Consider the following 19,237-nt stretch of genomic DNA (forward strand, 5'->3'; position numbering starts at 1 on the left):
TGCTGGATTTCCTATGCAAATGGGACAGATATGCGATTCACGGCAGTATAGACTATGCTAAATTTGTGTTTAGTCAAATACTTGACCCTGTGCTTTAGTCGATAACTATATGATACCTTTTCAGTTGAATAAAACTATTCAATATTCTAATATTGTCTTATTGTATTGTCTCTTCCTTTTGCCAGGTATGGATTCATTCATGACAAACGATTACCGCAGAAGCACGATCCACACGAGACCAAATCGAACGAGGTGGAAATGGAGCGCGTCAAAAAGTGGATGAAAATGGTCTACAAAAACAAAACGCCAATTTTCCAGCAACCGAAACTCCACAAACGGGTCTACAAGGGCATTCCGGATAGCTTACGGTCTCGGGTGTGGGGCCAGTTGCTGAATCTGGATCAAGTCATGGCGGACGCCAAGAACCGTAACAAGTACCAAGAAATGCTAACGCTTGCCCGAACCTGGAGCACCGAGGCCAGACAAATCGACTCGGACGTCAACCGGCAGTTCCGAGAGCACGTCTTCTATCGGGAACGGTACAGCATCAAGCAGAAGAGTCTCTTCAACGTGCTGGTGGCGTACAGTATGTACAATACGGAGGTAAGTGAACAATGATGTAGTTTCTAATTGTTTGTGGATAATCAATCGATTCATTCTGTCAGGTTGGATACTGCCAAGGAATGTCCGGACTTGCGGGGGTATTACTTATGTACATGGACGAAGAAGAGGCATTCTGGGCGTTGAGCATACTGTTGGCGGATAGGAAGTATGCTATGCATGGTCTTTTCATAGAGGGTAGGTATCGGCATCGGAGTGTCATCTCATTTCATTAACCGGAATTCCTTCCTCAGGCTTCCCCAAACTGACACGCTTTCTTGCGCACCATGACAAAATCATAGCCAAATTTATACCAAAGCTGAAAAAACACTTTGACCAGTACAATCTGGACTCAATACTCTACTCGTTGAAATGGTTCTTTGTTGTGTTTATCGAAAGGGTAAGTACTGGGTCGCAAAAAAAAAATTAAGAAAAAATCGAACTTAGATGGAAAGACGTTTGAACAAATTCCTTCTCAGAGAATTTCTTGCTCGAACCAACAATAACAAAACCGTTTATCCATTTCTCGCAGATACCGTTCAGCCTATGTTTACGCGTTTGGGATGTGTACCTTCTGGACGGGGAGAAAGTTGTTACTGCCATGGCTTACACCATATTACGTTTGCATAAATCTAAGATTTTGAAGCTCAAAGACATGGATTTAATAGTGCAATATATACAGGTCAGTGCGCCTCGATCGACGATTTTTGCCTGTTTGTTCGCCGCAATTTGAATTTCTAATTGTTTCGCAGACTAAGCTGCACACCGATTTCGGTTACGACGATGACTTCGTTATCCAAACGTTGGAAAAATGCATGGATGAACTACGTAAAGCGAACTTGGATCTACCGCCACCGGCCAGCGAGATCGAGCTGCCAAAAAAGCAATTCGGAGTGTTTGTGGAACCAACCGTGGAGGCTAAGGTGGGATCAGTTGCCATGTGGGGGGTTAAGCTAATGTTCTGTAATTTTTTTTTTTAGATTGGACGCCGTAAAAAGGAGTTTTCCGACACGGAGAAGGAAGTTACGGAGACTGTTAAGACAAAGTGAGTTGGAATTCAGAAGATGTACCTGCATATGTTGCGAGAGATAGTAATAAACAACGTTTTTTTTTATTCCAGGCGTGAGATTACTGCCCAAGAGATTTCTACCCTTAACCAAGCCACTGCGATAGGAAGTGGGTCCAACACTCCGCTAAATACTGGTAAGTTAATTTTGTTTGCGGAAAATTATTGAATAGTTTTAAAATTATTCACTGTTTTGAATTTCTGTAGAGCACGAGGGAATTGATTACATTCTAAAAGAGGGAACATTATATTTTAAAAGCATTGTTTATCCCTTCAGCAGTCACGCTGTTGTATTTTCTATAATATGTACAATATGCACAATATGAAAGGATTTTTTTCATAATTTCGTTGAACTTTTTCTAAAACATCAAACACCTAAACCCATCTGAAGATTGTTGAAAACGTCTCCATAATGTCTTCCATGACTAATTGGAGTTCTTTCAGTAATTAATCATCCAATTTGTCTATGCTTATTAGCAGTATTGGAATGTCCTAGGTCTGTTTTCTTCTAATGATAAACCTTCAGTGTCATTCATTGTTCCGAGTGCATCCTTGCCGGAATTTCCCTAAACATTGTTTCATATGTTTACTCATGTACTGCATATACTCATCTCATAGGACAACTCCTCGGCCCATATAGCCGAGGCGGTAAACGCACGGGTATTCAGCATGACCATGCTGAGGGTGACGGGTTCGATTCCCGGTCGGTCCAGGATCTTTTCGTAAAGGAAATTTCCTTGACTTCCTTGGGCATAGAGTATCTTCGTGCCTGCCACACGATATACACATGCAAAATGGTCATTGGCAGAGGAAGCTCTCAGTTAAACACTGTGGAAGTGCTCATAGAACACTAAGCTGAGAAGCAGGCTTTGTCCCAGTGAGGACGTTACGTCAAGAAGGGGAAAAGGATAGGACAACTCTAAAGAATAAATGTATACCCGGAAGAATTCTTGAAGGTAATCTCATAAAAGTCTTGAAACTATTCTTGAATTATTCCAGGAGGAATCCCGGGAGAATTTTAAAAGAGTCTTTCTTGGGAAAATTCCTGGAGAAATTTCTGAAAATCCCTGGAGGAATTATTGTAAGAGTTTTTGATGGATTGCCTGGGTAAACTCTAGAAGAAATTGCTGGAGAGATTTCCGAAAGAATCTCTGGAAAAAGTTTAGGTAACTTCTTGGAGAAATTCCAAGAGAAATTTCTAAACAAATTTCAGAAGGAGATCCCTGGTGAAATACAGGAAGGAATCCTAGGATAAGACCTTGAGGCATTTCAGGGGAATCCCTTGACAATTTGTTGGAAGAATCCCTGAAAGGTTGAATTGAACACCTTCAAGACATCCTTGGAAAAACTTCTTGGAAGAAACAAAAGAATAATCTCAAGATATATTTCCGAAAGAATCGAAGGACGAATTTCCGAATGAATTCTTTTGCAGGAGCTGCAGGGAATTTTCTTGAAGGAGTCCGTGGTTGGATTCTTGAACAATCCGTAGATAAATTTCTAAGGGATTTCTTGAAGGAAATTGCGAAAGAATTACTGGATGACTTCTTGGAGAATTTCCTGACTCTTGTATGCATTACTATAAAATTATCTTATTCCTAGAGGCATCCCTGGAGAAAGTCTGATGGAAGGATTTTTGAAATTCCCGAATACTTTTTTGAGAGGAAGCATCACATGAGGAACTCCTGGAGCAATCCCTGGAAGAATTCCCGGGGCATTCCCTGGAATTCCTGGAAATAATCCTGGAGGAGTTCCAGGAGGAAGACTTGGAGAAATTCCTGAACGAATGCCTGGAGGAATTTCATTTCTGAGGGAATTCTTGGAGGAATGCTTTAAGTAAGTTCTGAAGGAATTCCTGGAGAAATACCTGGAAGAAATCCTGGAGGAATTCATGTTCGAATACCTGGAGGAGTCCCTTAAGCAATTTCTGGAGGAATCCCTGTTTGAGTTCCTGGAGGAATCCCAGTTTGAGTTCCTGGAGAAATTCTCAAATAAATCCTAGGAGGAACTCCTGTAGGAATCGCTTGAGAAAGCCCTGGAGAAATCCGTATAGGAATCCCTGCAGAAATCCTTGGACGCATTCCTGGCGGAATCCCTGCAGAAATACCACCATAAATCCTTGGAGGATTCTCTAGAGAGGAATCCCTGGAAGAATACCTAGAAGAATTCCTGTAGAAATCACTAAAAAAATCTCTAGAGGGTTCCCTCGACTAATTTCTAGATTAATCACTGTAGGAATGCGTGGAAGAATGTTTGGAGAAATGCCTGGAGAAGACCCTGGAACAATTCCTCGCAGAATCCCTGCAGAAATGGAGACATGCATGTAGGAATTCCTGAGGGGATCTCTAGAGGAATTCCTGGAGAGATCCCTGTAGGAATTCAGGGAGTAATCACCGGAGGATTCCATGGAGCTATTCCTGGAGGAACCCTTGGAGAAATTCCTGGAGGAATATCTTTTGGAACTTCTGGAGGAATCTCTTGAGGAATTCCTCTAGAGGATTGTTCAGAAGAATCCTGCAAGAATCGCTGGAGGAATTGTTGGATTTCTCAGAGGAATCCCTGCAGAAACTCCTGGAGGAATCCCTTAAGGAATCCTAGGAAGAAATCCCAAGAGGAAGTACTGTAGCAGTTCCTGAAAGAATACCTGAAGGAATTCCTGAATAAACCCTGAAAGAATCGGAATTCCTGAAGGAACCCCGAAAGAATCCCGGAAGCAATTTCAAGAGGTAATCCTAACAGAGTTTCCTAACAATTCCTGTAGAAATCCGTGAATGAATTCCAGGAGGAAGTCCAGTAGAAATCCCAAGAAGAGTTCCTGAAAGAAACCTTGGGCGATTTTTATCAATAATCCCTGGAGTTGTTCCTGAAAGGATCCCACAAAAATTTCAAAAGTGAATCCCTGGAGGAATTCTTGAGGGAATCCAGGAAGGAAGGAGGAATCCCTTGAGGAATTTCTAAGGAAATCCCAGGAGAGCTTTCTAAACGAATTCCAGGACGAATTTCTGTAGGGATCCCTGAAAAAACTCTGATGGAATCCATGTCTGCAGTAATTTCTGGACGAATAAATGAAGGAATCTTTAAATGGACTCCTAAAGGATTTTTTATGCAAACTTTTAAAGGAATTTCTGGATTAATGTATGCATTTCTGGTAAATATTTCTGAAAGAATTACTGGAAGAAATTCATCCTTAAATCTTTCGAATAATTCCAGATGAAACCATCGGAACAATCTGTCGCGAAATTCTTGAAGGAATATCCATGAAAAAAAAAGTTTGAAAGAATATTTGCAGAAATACCTAAAAGGATCTATGATGAAACTTCTTTGGGAATCCCTGGAGAAAATCCTGAAGAAATCCTCGAAAAAACACTGAAACAATCGGGAAGTCTTTTGAAACTTAGAGGAATTCTTGAGGGAACCTGTAGGGAATCCATTATGAAGCCACTGCTTGAAACTATGGGAAAATTACTGAAGGAATTATTTGATGCATGCGTGCAGAAGTAAACTTCTGTAAACTTCTGTAAAAAAGTGTGAGGGTTTCCTGAAGTTTTTCTAGAAACAAACCCTGGAACACTCACACTCGGAACACCGCAAGTCGTCCATGGAGGTATTTAAGAAGGAGAAATCCCTTGAGCAGTTCGTGAAGGAATTCCTGGAGAAGTTCCTGAAGAAATATCTGGAAGAATTTCAGAAGGTATCCCTGGAGGAAGAAATCCTGGGTTTTTTGCTCTCAGCATAACATTTGTTTGAATTTAATACTAGTGAAAATTCATTAATTTTGAGTTACTAGTTTCTACACCAGCATATCTTTCCCTATAAAATAAAAATCCCAAAATTTAGCCAATCAATCAAGCGTGTTATTTGGCATAATCCTACGATAAGATTGAAGGGGTGCTGATGGAGAAATACTTGACGAAATTTCTTCGTCAGGGTTTTGGAAAAATAGTTTGATAATTATGGGTAAAATCCAAAATTATTAGAATAATTTATTTCTTGAGGGAATTTTTTTTTTTTTGGGAATTCTGAATTATTGATAATCCTGAGTTGGTTAACCCTCTACTTCCCATGGTTGCTCTAGAGCACCATCGATTTTCGACGAACTCGAGACAAACGGAATCAGATGAATATGATGCAATAGTTTTTAGAATATGATTGTAATCCCATTAGGTAAACCCAACTTCCAACTACTTGTTTCAATAGTGGAACTATTGATAAACAATCAAAATACTATTGATTTACAACTAAATCTTTTTTCGTTGATTTAGAGAAATTTGACCAATTTGCAATAACTTTTGTTCAAGCACTTTTTTCGGAAACGCTTTCTTAGCATAGAAATAGTCGTTCAAAGTCGTGGGAAGGAAAGGGTTAAAATTTAAAAAAATAATAATAATAAAGTTGGCAGAGGGGGGGGGGGGGGGGTACTAGAATTCGATAAAACTTCTATGTTCGCTTTAGTTCAATCGGTGCATTAGAAGCGCAGAACCGAGTATCGAAACTTGAGCATTTTAAGGCTATGATATATCTAATTTATTATTATATCTTTTACTTTAAGTTTCATACCAAACGTTTGAACTCATCAGTAGCTTTTGATTTTCTTTTCAACAGTTCTTTAATGGGCTACTATGCGTTATTACAGCACTACACTAGCATTTGCAGCAAACTGAATGCTTGTTTGAACTTTAGATCTGTGTTTCAATATCAAACACCAAAGCTTTCGTTGTATTCGCTCACAAATCATGTCATCGCTCATCGATATTCTATTCTTTCTTCGTTTATAGTGCTGCCACGTGTTTGTATTTAGGACTTGGTCCCAATTCACGATCATTGTTTATTCCGATCTCGGTTACGTAATTATCCGGGCCGTTGTGTGAGGTGTGTAATACGCTTAAATTGTCCATGCTGATAAGAAACAGCAAACTGGATTGCAAACAGCACACCACTTGCTAGCACAATTCCGGCACGCGCACGATTAAGTTTAAATTTCCGACGATTCAATGACAGATGATTTATTTGTATGTTCTTTTCAAATCTACTTACAGGTAACGTACCGGAGTCGGAAGACGGAGGCTCGTTACTGGGCAGCTCGAGGAAATCGTTGGCCGACACATCGGTTACATCGACAGCCGATTTGAGTGTCCTCTCCGGAGGCCAGAGTCAACGCTCCCACAATGCTTTCGAGCTGACCTATGAGGATCACCCCAAGATGATCGAAAGCGCCGAGGATTGTGAAGGAGAAAGTAGCCCTGGGTAAGTTGGCGGACAACTGGCATTGTCGAAATGCTCGTCTTTTATACATTACATTGCCGTTGCGCACCTATAGAATTATCATACATAAGTTTAGCTTCACTCATAGCACCCCCTTGCATCTAGCGATACCATCGATCCCATCGCCATATCGCGCCAAACAAGTCACTCTTAGTAGATGCTAGTACGATCGATTAATCTTGTTTTTCTTTCGTTTCCGTTCGGTAATATCGTCGCTTGCCCCGGGAACGAGATTTCCGGCGTACGTGTGGGATGATTAGTTTTATTAATAGGTTCTTGTCTTGAATTCCGTTTTTCTCTAAGGCTTCATTTTGTTTCAGATTACGGAAACGAGCGATTATTCTCTCGGCAAAACAGAAACCAACCGCCAAGGGTCCAACGTAAGTGTTGTGGTTTTAGACCCCATGTGCAGCTGCGTACTGCACTCGCGGTTGCGGTTATTTCTCAGTTGTTCGTTTTAATGCTCCTAACCTGTGTAAATACGTTCTGATGGGATGGGAGAAGACGTATATCTGCTCGTTTTATGTATACATGGTTTCAATGTTTGCGTTAAACAGTTTTTGTTTGTTTTGTTTTTATATTGAGTTTTATTTGTTCGCTTTGTACATATAGTTTATGTTATTATCTACATCTATAGATATTAAAGTAGTCAAAGTTCTACAGTTTAGACAGTTATATTTCCAATCAGTAAACTACATGAGAATAGATAAGAATTTTTCTACAGCTCCCAAAAATTGGAGCTTGGTCGGATGGTGTTGTCAGGGATGACCAAGATTTAATTTTGAGAAAAACATACTAATGTTTACAACTCTGAGAGTGTAGAGTTTTTCAGCGAATTTTCTTGAAATTTTCCTATGAATCTTTGTTATTTTTCATCACTACGTGTGCAGTCTGTTGTATTTTACTGGTTTCACAATATTGGCTTCTTTGTACACTTGATTATACTCTTGATTCATGCGTCTATGGGACATACCATATTCTTGGTTCCCTCCGAGAATTGTCCGCAGAACTTTACGGTGCCATGCCCTAATACCGTGACCTTGAGGATGCTCTTCACTTTAAAGAGCCCTGTAAAATCAATGAACCGTGTTTCTTAATTTTTCAAACGCTATATTATTGCTTATTGTGTGTATTATGCATAATAAATATAATTAATGGAATTCCAAATGTTTAAGCCATTGTTAAAATCAAAATGGTAAAACATAGCATTGTGCCTAAGGGAACGTTCATAAATTACGTCACGCTTTGAGGGGGGAGAGGGGGTTTAGCAAAGTGTGACGACCCATACAAAAATTTCAGAGGTCCCATACAAAAAGTGTGACATAGGGGGGAGGGGGGGTTGAAAATAGCTGATTTTTGCGTGACGTAATTTATGGACGTTCCTTAATACCGTGTATGTGACCCGCATACATTGGTGGTCCTTTGAATCATCACTATATCAATCATACTAAGTTCATACTCTCAGTTTGCAGTTTTAGCCGAAACACGGTATTTGAAATACAAAAGGAACCATGCCCTAAATACCGTGTGTTGGTACTGGCAGCACTGTTGGTCACGATACCGTGACGGCCAAAACGACCGCTGACAGCTTTGTCAGGATGACAGGGCAAAGTGACGGATGAGAAGACGGATGTGTCGATCAGATGATGTCATACAGTAAAATATCCATTGTTATAGTGAAACTTGTTAAAGTTAGACAAACCCATAAGGTGAAAATTGAACTAAACATTATCATGCAATTTGAACTATTTCTAATTTACTTACAGCTAAATTACGAGCTAAATTTGTTACCTATCTAAAATTGATTGTTCCTTATCTACAGTGTTAGTGATTTCATGCAAAATTGTAAGTTACCTATTTCTATCATTATAACTTAACCTAATCAGAAAGTTCGCATGCAGGAATCACAGAAAACGCTAAGATTACGGGAGAATTGTCCTCTCCGCACTTGCAGACCGATTTATGTAAGTAAACTTAAACTAATGAATTGAACTTAGACTAATCCGTAAATAAATTTGCAGCAAAAGCTACGTTACAACTAACATCTGAAGTTGTGATTTGCTCCGACGAAAATCGACCTTGTGAAGGGCAATTATAACCTCCCGAAAATTTGGGAACACCGTGTATTCGTAATTTGCACTCACATTTTGTAAATATTTTTAATTGCTTGTTTTTGTAAATATGTGCCAAATTTATTACGCCCAACTTAAGAAGGTTTAATATTATTTAATATGCTAATGATTGAATTAGTTATTCAGTTATAAAAATAATATACTTAGTAAAATACATATTTGAGTTTTTTGTCAAATACACGGTATTAGGGCATGGCACGGTACTTTTATTTCAGTCCAGGGCACCGATGGTGGTGCAAAGGGTCATCGCCTTGACCTGTTGCCAGGTCAAATTTCTGTCCACTTTCCTTTATTTCCTTATTGAGACTGCTCCGTCATGGGCCTCTGGATCTGCCTCTGCTGCGATGTCCTGCTGGATTCCAAACTAACGATTGTTTGCAGATTTTGTCCCCGCCCCTGCGTAGAGTGTGGCCGACTCACCTCCACTTTTGCTTTCGAATTTATATTGTTATCGGCTTTTGATTACATCGACGAGGGAGCTTCACGTTGAAGATCCAATTGTGAAGCCACCATGATGCACGAATTATATACTGCAGGCATCTATTGATGAAGACCTGCAGCCGTTGAGTGTTCTCTACTGATACACACCAAGTTTACTGGCCTACAGCAGCACAGATTTCACGTTCGAGTTGAAAATTCGGATTTTGGTGCGACGACTAATCTTGTTGTTTTTCCATACGTTTTTTAAACTTGCAAAAGCAGCCCACGCTTTCTTGATCCGTGCACCTACAGGTGTCGATCTTGGCGCCGCCAAGATGACCGTGTTTACATCTATCAGAAGGCCGGCTCCAGAGGCACGTTATCTCCCTGTTTACATCTAACATTTGGTCTTGTAGACGTTGATGACACCCAGGAGCGATTGGCAAGATCATCGAACTGGCTTTATATATCAGAGTGCCGTTGAACTAGGAGAGCAATGTCATCAGCCAATTCGAAGTTATTAAGGTTCCCCATGGTAATGGGCTGCCACGGCAACCGGTTTACGATCTATCGCACCTACCAGGATCTCGTCGATTACGAGGAGGAACAATAGCGGTAATAGTACGCATCCTTGCCTCACTCCAGCAAGGACCCGGATGGATCGGACAAGACACCGTTGTGCAGTACTCTGCACGAAAATGCCCTGTAGTGTGCTTCAATGAGGCCGATGATTTTCTCAGGGACACCCTTCCGCCTGAGGGCTTTCCACATGTTTTTGTGATTGAGACGGTCGAAAGCTTTTTCGTAATCAATAAGCACCAGGTATAAGACGCCTTATATCCAGTCGGCCGGAAAAATTGCGGTTTCCCATATGTTACAGAACAATTGATGCAGCAGTTGTGCGGATTCTACGGGGTCAGCTTTGAGCATCTCAGCTGATATGCGATCAACCCCCGGAGCCCTGTTCGATTTCATACTACGGATGACTGTTTCTATCTCCTGCACTGATGGAGTTTCAGTGTTAACACGGGTAATACGTTGAACACTTAGCAGATCATGCTGCAGAGCCGAATAGCGCTGACGGGCTACGGCTTTGACTCCTCGTGTTTTCGCTCGCTTTATCGCTGCTTTGGCGTTTCTTCGCTCCTCTATCTTCGTCCAGGTACCATCTGCGATCCACTGCTTTCTCCGGGTGCGTAGCTCACCCAAATTATTCTCGCCGGTGGCGATGAAAGCGTTCTTGATGGCGCCCCATTGTTCTTCTACGCTGCCACCTTCCGGAATGTCCTCACCACGGTTATCTAGTTCTTCGCCGAAGGAACTTTTCAACGCTGCGTCTTCCATTCGGCGTGTGTTGAACCGGCGCCCAATTTTCTCCTCCTGTCGATAGATCCTAGCAATGCGCACCCGGATCGCTCCGATTAGGAGATAATGGTCGGACGCAATGTTGGCGCTACGTTTGTTCCGCACATCAAGAAGGCTCCGTCTCCATTTTCGGCAGATGTAGATGTGATTGATTTGATTTTCCGTTATGCCCACCCAATCACCATATCACTGTGGCCAGAAAACTCTGCAAACAGCTTTCCGTTCTCGCTTATTTCTCCGAGACCATGGCGTCTTATCACGTGCTCAATATCCGAGTTGTCGGAACCAACCTTCGCGTTGAAGTCGCCCATGAGAATCTTCATATCACCTTTCGGAATCTTGTCCACGCCAGTATTTAGTCGGCTGTAACAGTTCCCTTTGTTTGCATTTCGGCAGCATCGGCTGGGATTTCAAGGATTTCAAGCTTCATACGGCATGGCATGCCTCATTGGCTAGCTGTGCCCGTTTACCCTGCAGGGCTAGTGTTAGTACATTTCAAGTTCCAATTTTTGTCCATTGTTTCGCGCTAAAAGTCGTTGCCGTTGATTCAGTTCGTAATCTTTCATTACCGGTTTCTGTAACGGTTTTTGGGTTTCGGAAACAGTAGGTAGTTGGCCTAAGGTCCCCTATCCACCGTGGTGGGGCTGCCACCTCAGGTACAGCTTCCGGTAGAGGAGCATTTCATACTCAGACGCTGGATGCCAGAACAGACGCTGTTTGAGCTGCACCTCTTAGGTGAACAGACGCTCGGGACGTACCTCCTCAATCTAGCTGAAGTCTGCGACCAATATTAACTTTACAAACTTTCTCAAAACGATGTACATATATGTAGAGTTTCCATGTTTTGGCCGCTTCAAAACTTGTACACTGCAATGATTGATAATGACACGGACAATGAGAAACGTAGTCGATTTTAACATTTTTTCAGGATTCTTCCAAAAGACGACTGTGTATGTTATGCGTAGATTGGACTAAATTAGACTCAGGTCACCGTCATATGTTTTCCACAAATTTATCCATTCAGTCTTATGTCTTACGGACAGCAATCCAGAGAACGTCTGAAGTAAATAACACAGGTCAGCCGGGGCCCGTGGCGTAGTTGGTCACACGTTCGCTTCATATGCGGATGGTCATGGGTTTGATTCCCAGCCCCGGCACTTGCAATTTTTCGTCAGTTGCTCTTCTCCCGGAGAGCGGCTGACACCTGACCCTCTTCTGAGCATATGTATGCTCAAACGGACCCGGAAACCTGGACATCAGAGAAATGCAATTCATAATGGACCCCCAATCGGACTGGAAAAGGAACAACAAGTATCCATCGACATCCTCGTGCTCATCATTCTACCAAGAAAAGAGTAGAACAGTGAAAGCAGTACGAAGGCAACCAATTCGATATAGTAAAATAGAATACTTATAGACGCTGTACAAAGTGTAAGTGCAGCTGTCATTTGTAATCGCTCACGTAGTGCCCTAGTGGACAACAGAGCTGTAAAATAGGTTAAGTGATCAAGAATTAAAAATAACACAGGTTTAGAAATATGTTTTATAATTGAATCATCAATTTATTTCTTTTTCTTCTATTTGGGTAGGTAGGTACACGCAAAAAAACCCGTTCCGATATACGTGAACTCCCAATCACGGCAACGGGAACAAACGGGAACTATGCATAGCAACGATAACAACAATAAGAAATGTACACCGTGAACTAGATTTCACGTTTTCTAGAACGCGCATATTGACAGCTGGAACTAGTTCCAGTTCACGGTGTATATTTGCTTGTTCTCATATTTGCGTTTGTTTGTTCACGTTTATCAGAACGGTTTTCTGAGCGTGTAGTACTTGAAAAGTTTCAATGTTAGAAAATGTTGCTAATAGTAGAACAGTTTTATATGTGATCGGTGTTGTATAAGGGGTTAATGTTAAAAAAACAGTATCTGTGTAGATTCATCTCTCCAGACATGCACAATAAAAACATGCACGGTTATTGTACCAGTAGTCTTTGAGTTCCAATAGCCACTCACTGTCCTAAAGCGATGTTTATTGGCATAAATATTTGGGATTCTCTTCATCTGGACAGTATTCGTGCATATTGTGAATATTTGATAGATAGTAGCTTCTTTTCTATGCTCGTAAGTGGCTATTGGAACACGAGCTGCTACTGGTACACTGAGGGTCATTCTCTTAGAACTTAGAAAAAAGATGTTTTTGCCTACTTGAAGCGATCATTTATCGGGTAACTTCTTTTTTCGTCTACTCTGCAGGTCTGCCATCGGTTCAATGAGTGTGGTAGCTCGCAGCCCGTCGGCTCAACCGACGCCCCGGGCAATGTCTCCCCAGGACGTTGTGCGCATTTACGTTCCGCCGGCCCCGCCGGAAGAGTTACAGAAGAACACCCCGTCCCATTCGGCGTCCACCGGTACGGTCGTGTCAAAGAAGGATTCCTTTGGCAAAAACACAAACCGGTACTCGAATGGGTCCAATTATTCCGGTGGTGGTGCCGGAACACCGATCGTGGTAAGTCGCTTGAGCAATTACAACGATGAGGATGAGGATGATTCGAAAACTAGGCGGAATAGCGAAATCGAGTTGTACCAGCCTACGTATAGCAGTGGTAGGTTCGAGTATGGCAGTGACTACGGAACGACGTCGTCGATTCAAAACTATGGGGTCAATGGAAGGTCTACGTCCAGTTCGCGACGTGGAAGCATGTCGAGGAAGTCCCCTGCGCCCATGCTGGATGGGGAGTTCATTATTGAGTGTAGTCATTTGAAAGGGAGGAAGTATGTTCCGGATCATCATACGAGTCATAGTAGCTTGAATCAGGGCGGTGGCGTTCGGATAAGGAATGGCTCAGAGAATAACATACATAGGATGACGTCGTTTGAGGAGCTGGCTAAGAATAAGTATCTTGGCGGTAGCAGTAGCAGTTTATTGAAAAATATCAATGACGATTACATCATTCGACAAATGGTGCGAGCGAAAGGGAACAGAATGACCAAAAGCGAAATTTACGAAACTGTCGATAGCAGTGAAAGTGGAAGCAACGATCGGTATGAAATGTATGCATCGATTAACACACAAAAGATTTCTAGAGGTCATAAGAGCGATTACAACATACAGTATAAGAATCTCTCAACTAGAAACGTTGGCGATAGTCAAGTCATGGACTACAACAGCATCGAGTATAAGACATTCAAAACTCGACAGAGTAGCAGAGAAAGCGGCAACGACAGCAGTCCATTTGATTATGATTTGTTGCCCGATAACCGGGTCGAAAATAACGTACTCCGAAATTATAATAGATTTTTCAACAATGAAGATGACGATGAAGACAAGTTATTGAACAAATCCTCAGATGAGTCTTCCACTAGTCCTCCGCCCAACAGGCAGGTGCAATACGTTCAGAATAACTCCTCCGCCTTCGTGAATAGCCCCAGCAACGAATCTGTTCCACTTTTATCTCCGACCTCCGCTGGCCGTAAAACGTCCGTCCCAAGTCAGAACTCCTCCATCCCAGTGAGCAGCAATGCAAAACGCAACAAACACTCTACGGAATCGTTCCGGTTGGATCTGGCCTCTCCATTGACGTCATCCAACCGACGGAACACCAACGAATCAACTTCCTCTACAGCCTCTTCGGCATTCGCTGCAAGGCAACATCATCAGCAACATCAATCGTCCGGTTCTCGCATTCCAGTTATAAAGTCCCCAACATCACCGCCAACTTCAAACCAAGGCTCGCTGAGGAAACCTCAAAAGTCGAGAATTCCAACATCACAACAGGCTTCGCTAACATCACCCCTATCGCCGACTGGTTCCACCAGCAGTCATACGAACGGTCGCAACATCGCCGGTAGTCGGATACCATCGTCCGCTGGTCCGTTTTCGCCCATCCTTCCCGGACAAACGCAACGATCCGGTAGCCATCAGTACTACGACTCCAGTTTGGGACGCTCGCGCATCGGATCGTCCAGTTCAGCCCACCAAATCCAGCAGCAGCAGCACCAGCAGCCAACCGATTCGAACAAAATACGAATCAAGGTAAATCAATCGCAGTCCTACAGCTCCGGTTAGGGAAAAAAAGAAGCCACTGGAAGTGACTGTTGTCTTTTGATTCGGTCACGATAATAATAAGCCCGTAATCTCTGAGAAACTTCTCTGTCTCTCTATCTTTATCTCTGTCTATCAATCTTACATTCCAACTGTTAGTGATTAGGGATGATTTTAAATTGATTTAGCTTTTTATGTCGTTTTTTTACGTAGAAATTCAGCGTTTGCAAGCAAAGCTTACTAAATTTTCGCTTCGTTCATCGAATAACTGTTTTGTTATAAACTAAACCCATATGAATTAGAAATTCGGAAATTTTTTAAAGAAAACATATTAACAGACTAAAGCTAGAAGATGTATTTTTCCGAAGTATTTCGAATTCGATGAAAGTTTGTTCTTTGTGTTTGTTTTCTATAATAAATTGAGAGACCAGTGGGAGTGTTTTTTAAACTGCTGTGTCCCAGAATTTAATTCCTCCGAAAATTGTATTTGAAGAAGAATACATAGATGTCATTTGAAAGTGAATTCTGTGAAATGGTTGCCTGTGGAATTATTCGCGAAAGAATTTATTTTCAGGACTTGGATACGTTATTTCCAAAAAATATTGTTTGAAAATTCAAAGTATTTTCAAATAGGTTCGCAAATAATTAGCCCCAACTACAAAACAAACTTTCGACAAATTCGGAAATGCCTTGGTTTAATCTATCCAATGTCGAAAACATCTAGCTAGCTGCTGCCTAGTTCATATTAACGTGCATTTATTTTGCTTTAGGAGCAAAACGGTAGCAAACAGATTGTCGTTAGCATTCGAATTGATCGTTAGGTTTGAATCTAATAACTCCACTAGTCCACTGACTGGGAGCCACTGCAACGCTATACCTGAAGCAATCTCTAATATATCAGATTTTATCTGGTTATGTTTGGGTCATCCGACGACATTAGTGTAGTAAGACAAAAAGCATTCCGTAAATTTAAACACCAAACAAACCTGTTCACGTCGTAATTCGCGACTTGAAATTGTTTCCACAATGGTTGTTCATTCTAGCAAGTTTCTCTGTAATAAGTAGCAATCAGCTATCTCTACAAACTTCCGAACTTCTTTCGTTTGATCTATGTTTCCTGCAAACATTAAAGCAAACAAATTGACTGAATCTCCTAACAATAGTTTCCCAGCCGATAATTCTACGCATGATACATTTTGATGCAACAATGAGCCCCTCTTCATATATTGCGAGATCTGTACAAATTACGTTGTGCCAGTATCCTCGAATATCGTTCAGATGTTCGGCGTAGTGCTGCTTCCAGTTTTCAATTCTCTTCGGCGGTCGGCGGAACCTCTATCCTTTGTATGTGGGTGAAGAGTGAAGTGAAATGAGTGGGTGAGCTGAAGAGAAAGTAATAGCAGAAGCTCTCATCCACCCACAACATCGAACAGCATATGTCGACTACGCATATGATTAAACAGATAATAAGATGTTACTTAAATTGGTTGTTGTTCAGAAATGTGTTAAGTTAGTTTTCGGCAGACATATCAAACGATTCCCAGTTATTCTATCAGCCCTTCTTGACAATAATATGTACCGTTCTGAGAATATAAAAAAAACATGATTCTGGATAATCAAGTCAGCATGCTTTCAAGTATAATCGAATCTCACTCAGTGTTGGGAATACTCACTTGCAAGTGTTATACTCACTTGCTTCTATCTAAGCTCAGAAGCATGATATCAAAAAACGGTGTATGAAGGATATGTACATTGTAGTTTTATCTAAAATTTTGCCTAATTAAGTAAGAGTCGCACACACATTCATAAAATTAGTGTAATTTATACTCACCTTGCACTCACGGCTTTGCCACGCTTTGGTATGCGTGTGCGACCATTACTTTATTCGGCAAACTTTTAGATAAAATACAATGTACATGCCCTTCAAATACTTCCGAACTGAAATAGTGACAAGTGAGTATAATTTTATGCAAGTGAGTATTCCCAACACTTCTCACTTTTAGTGTCATAAGAGTGCAATTGCCGTGATCGATTTCTCCTAATTGATTTTCTTGTTGGGTAATCACGGACGGAACATTGAATAAGCTTCCAATTGATTTTTAGTGTTTTCCTATGCAAGAGGACACAAACAAATGTCCACAATTGGAGGATTACGTGCATCTGGAGCCGGCCTTCTGATACATGATGCAGGAGGATAAGGACTTCAACAACCTGAAACAACAATAGCAACAGAAAACATTTTCCCGAGGTTGATTGAGAAGCAAACCGCAGAAAATCGATCAAGATAAATTGATCCTCATGACACTAAACGCGAGAAATAGCATAAATCAATACTCAAATTATTTTTGGAGTTACAATTTCATAGCTTATTCTTCTGAAGAACAGAATAATGTATGTAATTGAATTATACAAACAAGGTTTTGTTGTTCTAATACACCAAGTTTGGTTTTCAAAAGCATACTGACCAGACAAAAGTTGCTCATAAAAGCATGATTTCTTCAATTTTCTATATTCCAATTCTGTTAACCAGTATTCACTTTCATAGCCTACTATCACTACAATAACTGATTGTTACAAACCAAATAAATACCTACTTAAATTCCCGGAAGAAATCACAGTGTAATGTAAGAGGCCCAATCTTATGAAGTCGATAATTCCAATGAAGTAAAAAAAATACTACAACAACTGTTATTGAACAACAATGTGATTTACGCTATTCCAATAATAAACAACACACCATACTATAGGTACTAATTGTTTCCGTTGATCGACGTATGATTAATAGCCTGGAATAGAAACTATCAATCGCTAGTTGAGTTTGGTATGTTACTCCGTGATACGGTCAGTGAGGGGATGTGACTCATATTTAAGAATTTTGAGGATTAGTTTACAATTTTTACGCACTCCTCCATTCTAGCCTTACATCACAGCGATCGGAAGTCACGTCCTTTGAGGCGAACCACTTCAACATTCGAAATGCAAAAACATCAAAAATGTAAGTTATGTTCACTGCTTCTTTCCCGCGAAGAATTGAATGGCGATAAAATATTGGAAAGCAAAACATATTTATTAAATTATTTTCTACAAACTATATATTGCAAACCAGATGGAAAACAAAGAAATTATTTATATTTGAAAACGAAACTGTAGAATTTTACATTGATTTGAAGGTAATCAAAGCTATATATTGTATATTGATCGCGTATTGTAATCGGATAAAAACGACGAGTGGGCACCGAGCCCACAACGTTTAGCTTGTCATCGTAGAGATCTGAAAAGTTTTATTCTATCAAAAAAAAATGTATTAACATGTGTTAGCGCTGCGTACACACTTTTTTAATAAAACAAAATGCAAAAGTCACATTTCCGACGGTGTAATCAGATGGAACGTAAAAGAAATCCTATAAATATCCTGATCAGCGAATCAATGCTCAAACTTTGTGTAACAATGATGATTGATGACAATGTCGTAATCTGTATTTGTTGTGACAAACACTCACACTAACTGCTACAAGGGAATTTCTCAAGTTACACAGAATATGACAAAGATCGTTTTTACACCGCGCTTTGAATAGTCCATTTTACGAGCCGATTTTATGAATGAAAATTTGACAGGAGCTCGCGTCGAAACACGTGAAAATCAATATCATCATCAACAATGTTGTCATTCGTAAAATGGCTCATTGTACTTTTCTATACAAAGCTTCGAGTTTGTAAACATTGATCCACTGTTGAAGAATCACGGTCAATCATGAATATATATTCATATTGACCGAATAAGTAACGAGTTGATTAGAATGCAAAAATGTCGAGTTGAGTCAAGACACTAAAGACAAGTCTGCACTAGAAATCCTCTACATAGAGATGAGCGGAAGTTACATATGTCGATTCGGCAACGCTGTTTGTTTTGTTTACAACAGCTTCCAACACTTGCCACAAAGCTAGATGTTCAAACTTTTTGCGTGACTTTGTTGTGGTGCAAGTTGTTTTGTTTACGTTTGCTAATTTTATTCGAACTTTTTTTTTCCCAAATTTGGAAAAAAGATAACAGCACAATCGAAGAAATCTGAAATGCATTGCAAAGAATAGCGCGAATAAAATCGGCAGAAGTTAATCAAGCAGCAGCAATGAAAGTTTTTTCGAGATGAGCAGCGACAAAAGTTTCTTCATGAGCATGATCTGTTGAAAGCAGAATTAATTAAATATTATCTTCTTACTAAATTTACATATGCGATCAAATTCTCGATAATAAAAATAAATATTTGTAATATGTTTATTGTCGATTGCAATACCGGTCAAGCAACGCCTTCCAACAAACGATAAACATGTTCATTTGGCTCACACT

At 40.6% G+C, this 19,237-nt stretch overlaps 1 protein-coding gene across 1 annotated transcript; it reads left to right on the forward strand.

Annotated features, from left to right (window-relative positions):
- Positions 1-168: 168 nt before the first annotated feature.
- On the forward strand, positions 169-18,253 carry LOC115254250 (uncharacterized; the record flags this gene model as incomplete). The annotated part of the gene is made up of 10 exons (XM_029879204.2): positions 169-603; positions 666-798; positions 855-1,000; positions 1,133-1,282; positions 1,353-1,523; positions 1,581-1,645; positions 1,721-1,803; positions 6,700-6,907; positions 7,246-7,305; positions 13,104-18,253. Coding segments are annotated over 10 exons (3,264 nt in total), but the record flags the coding sequence as incomplete, so codon positions are not given.
- Positions 18,254-19,237: the final 984 nt, after the last annotated feature.

This window comes from Aedes albopictus, chromosome 3 (assembly GCF_035046485.1).
Source record: "Aedes albopictus strain Foshan chromosome 3, AalbF5, whole genome shotgun sequence".
In the NCBI taxonomy this organism is placed as follows: domain Eukaryota; kingdom Metazoa; phylum Arthropoda; class Insecta; order Diptera; family Culicidae; genus Aedes; species Aedes albopictus.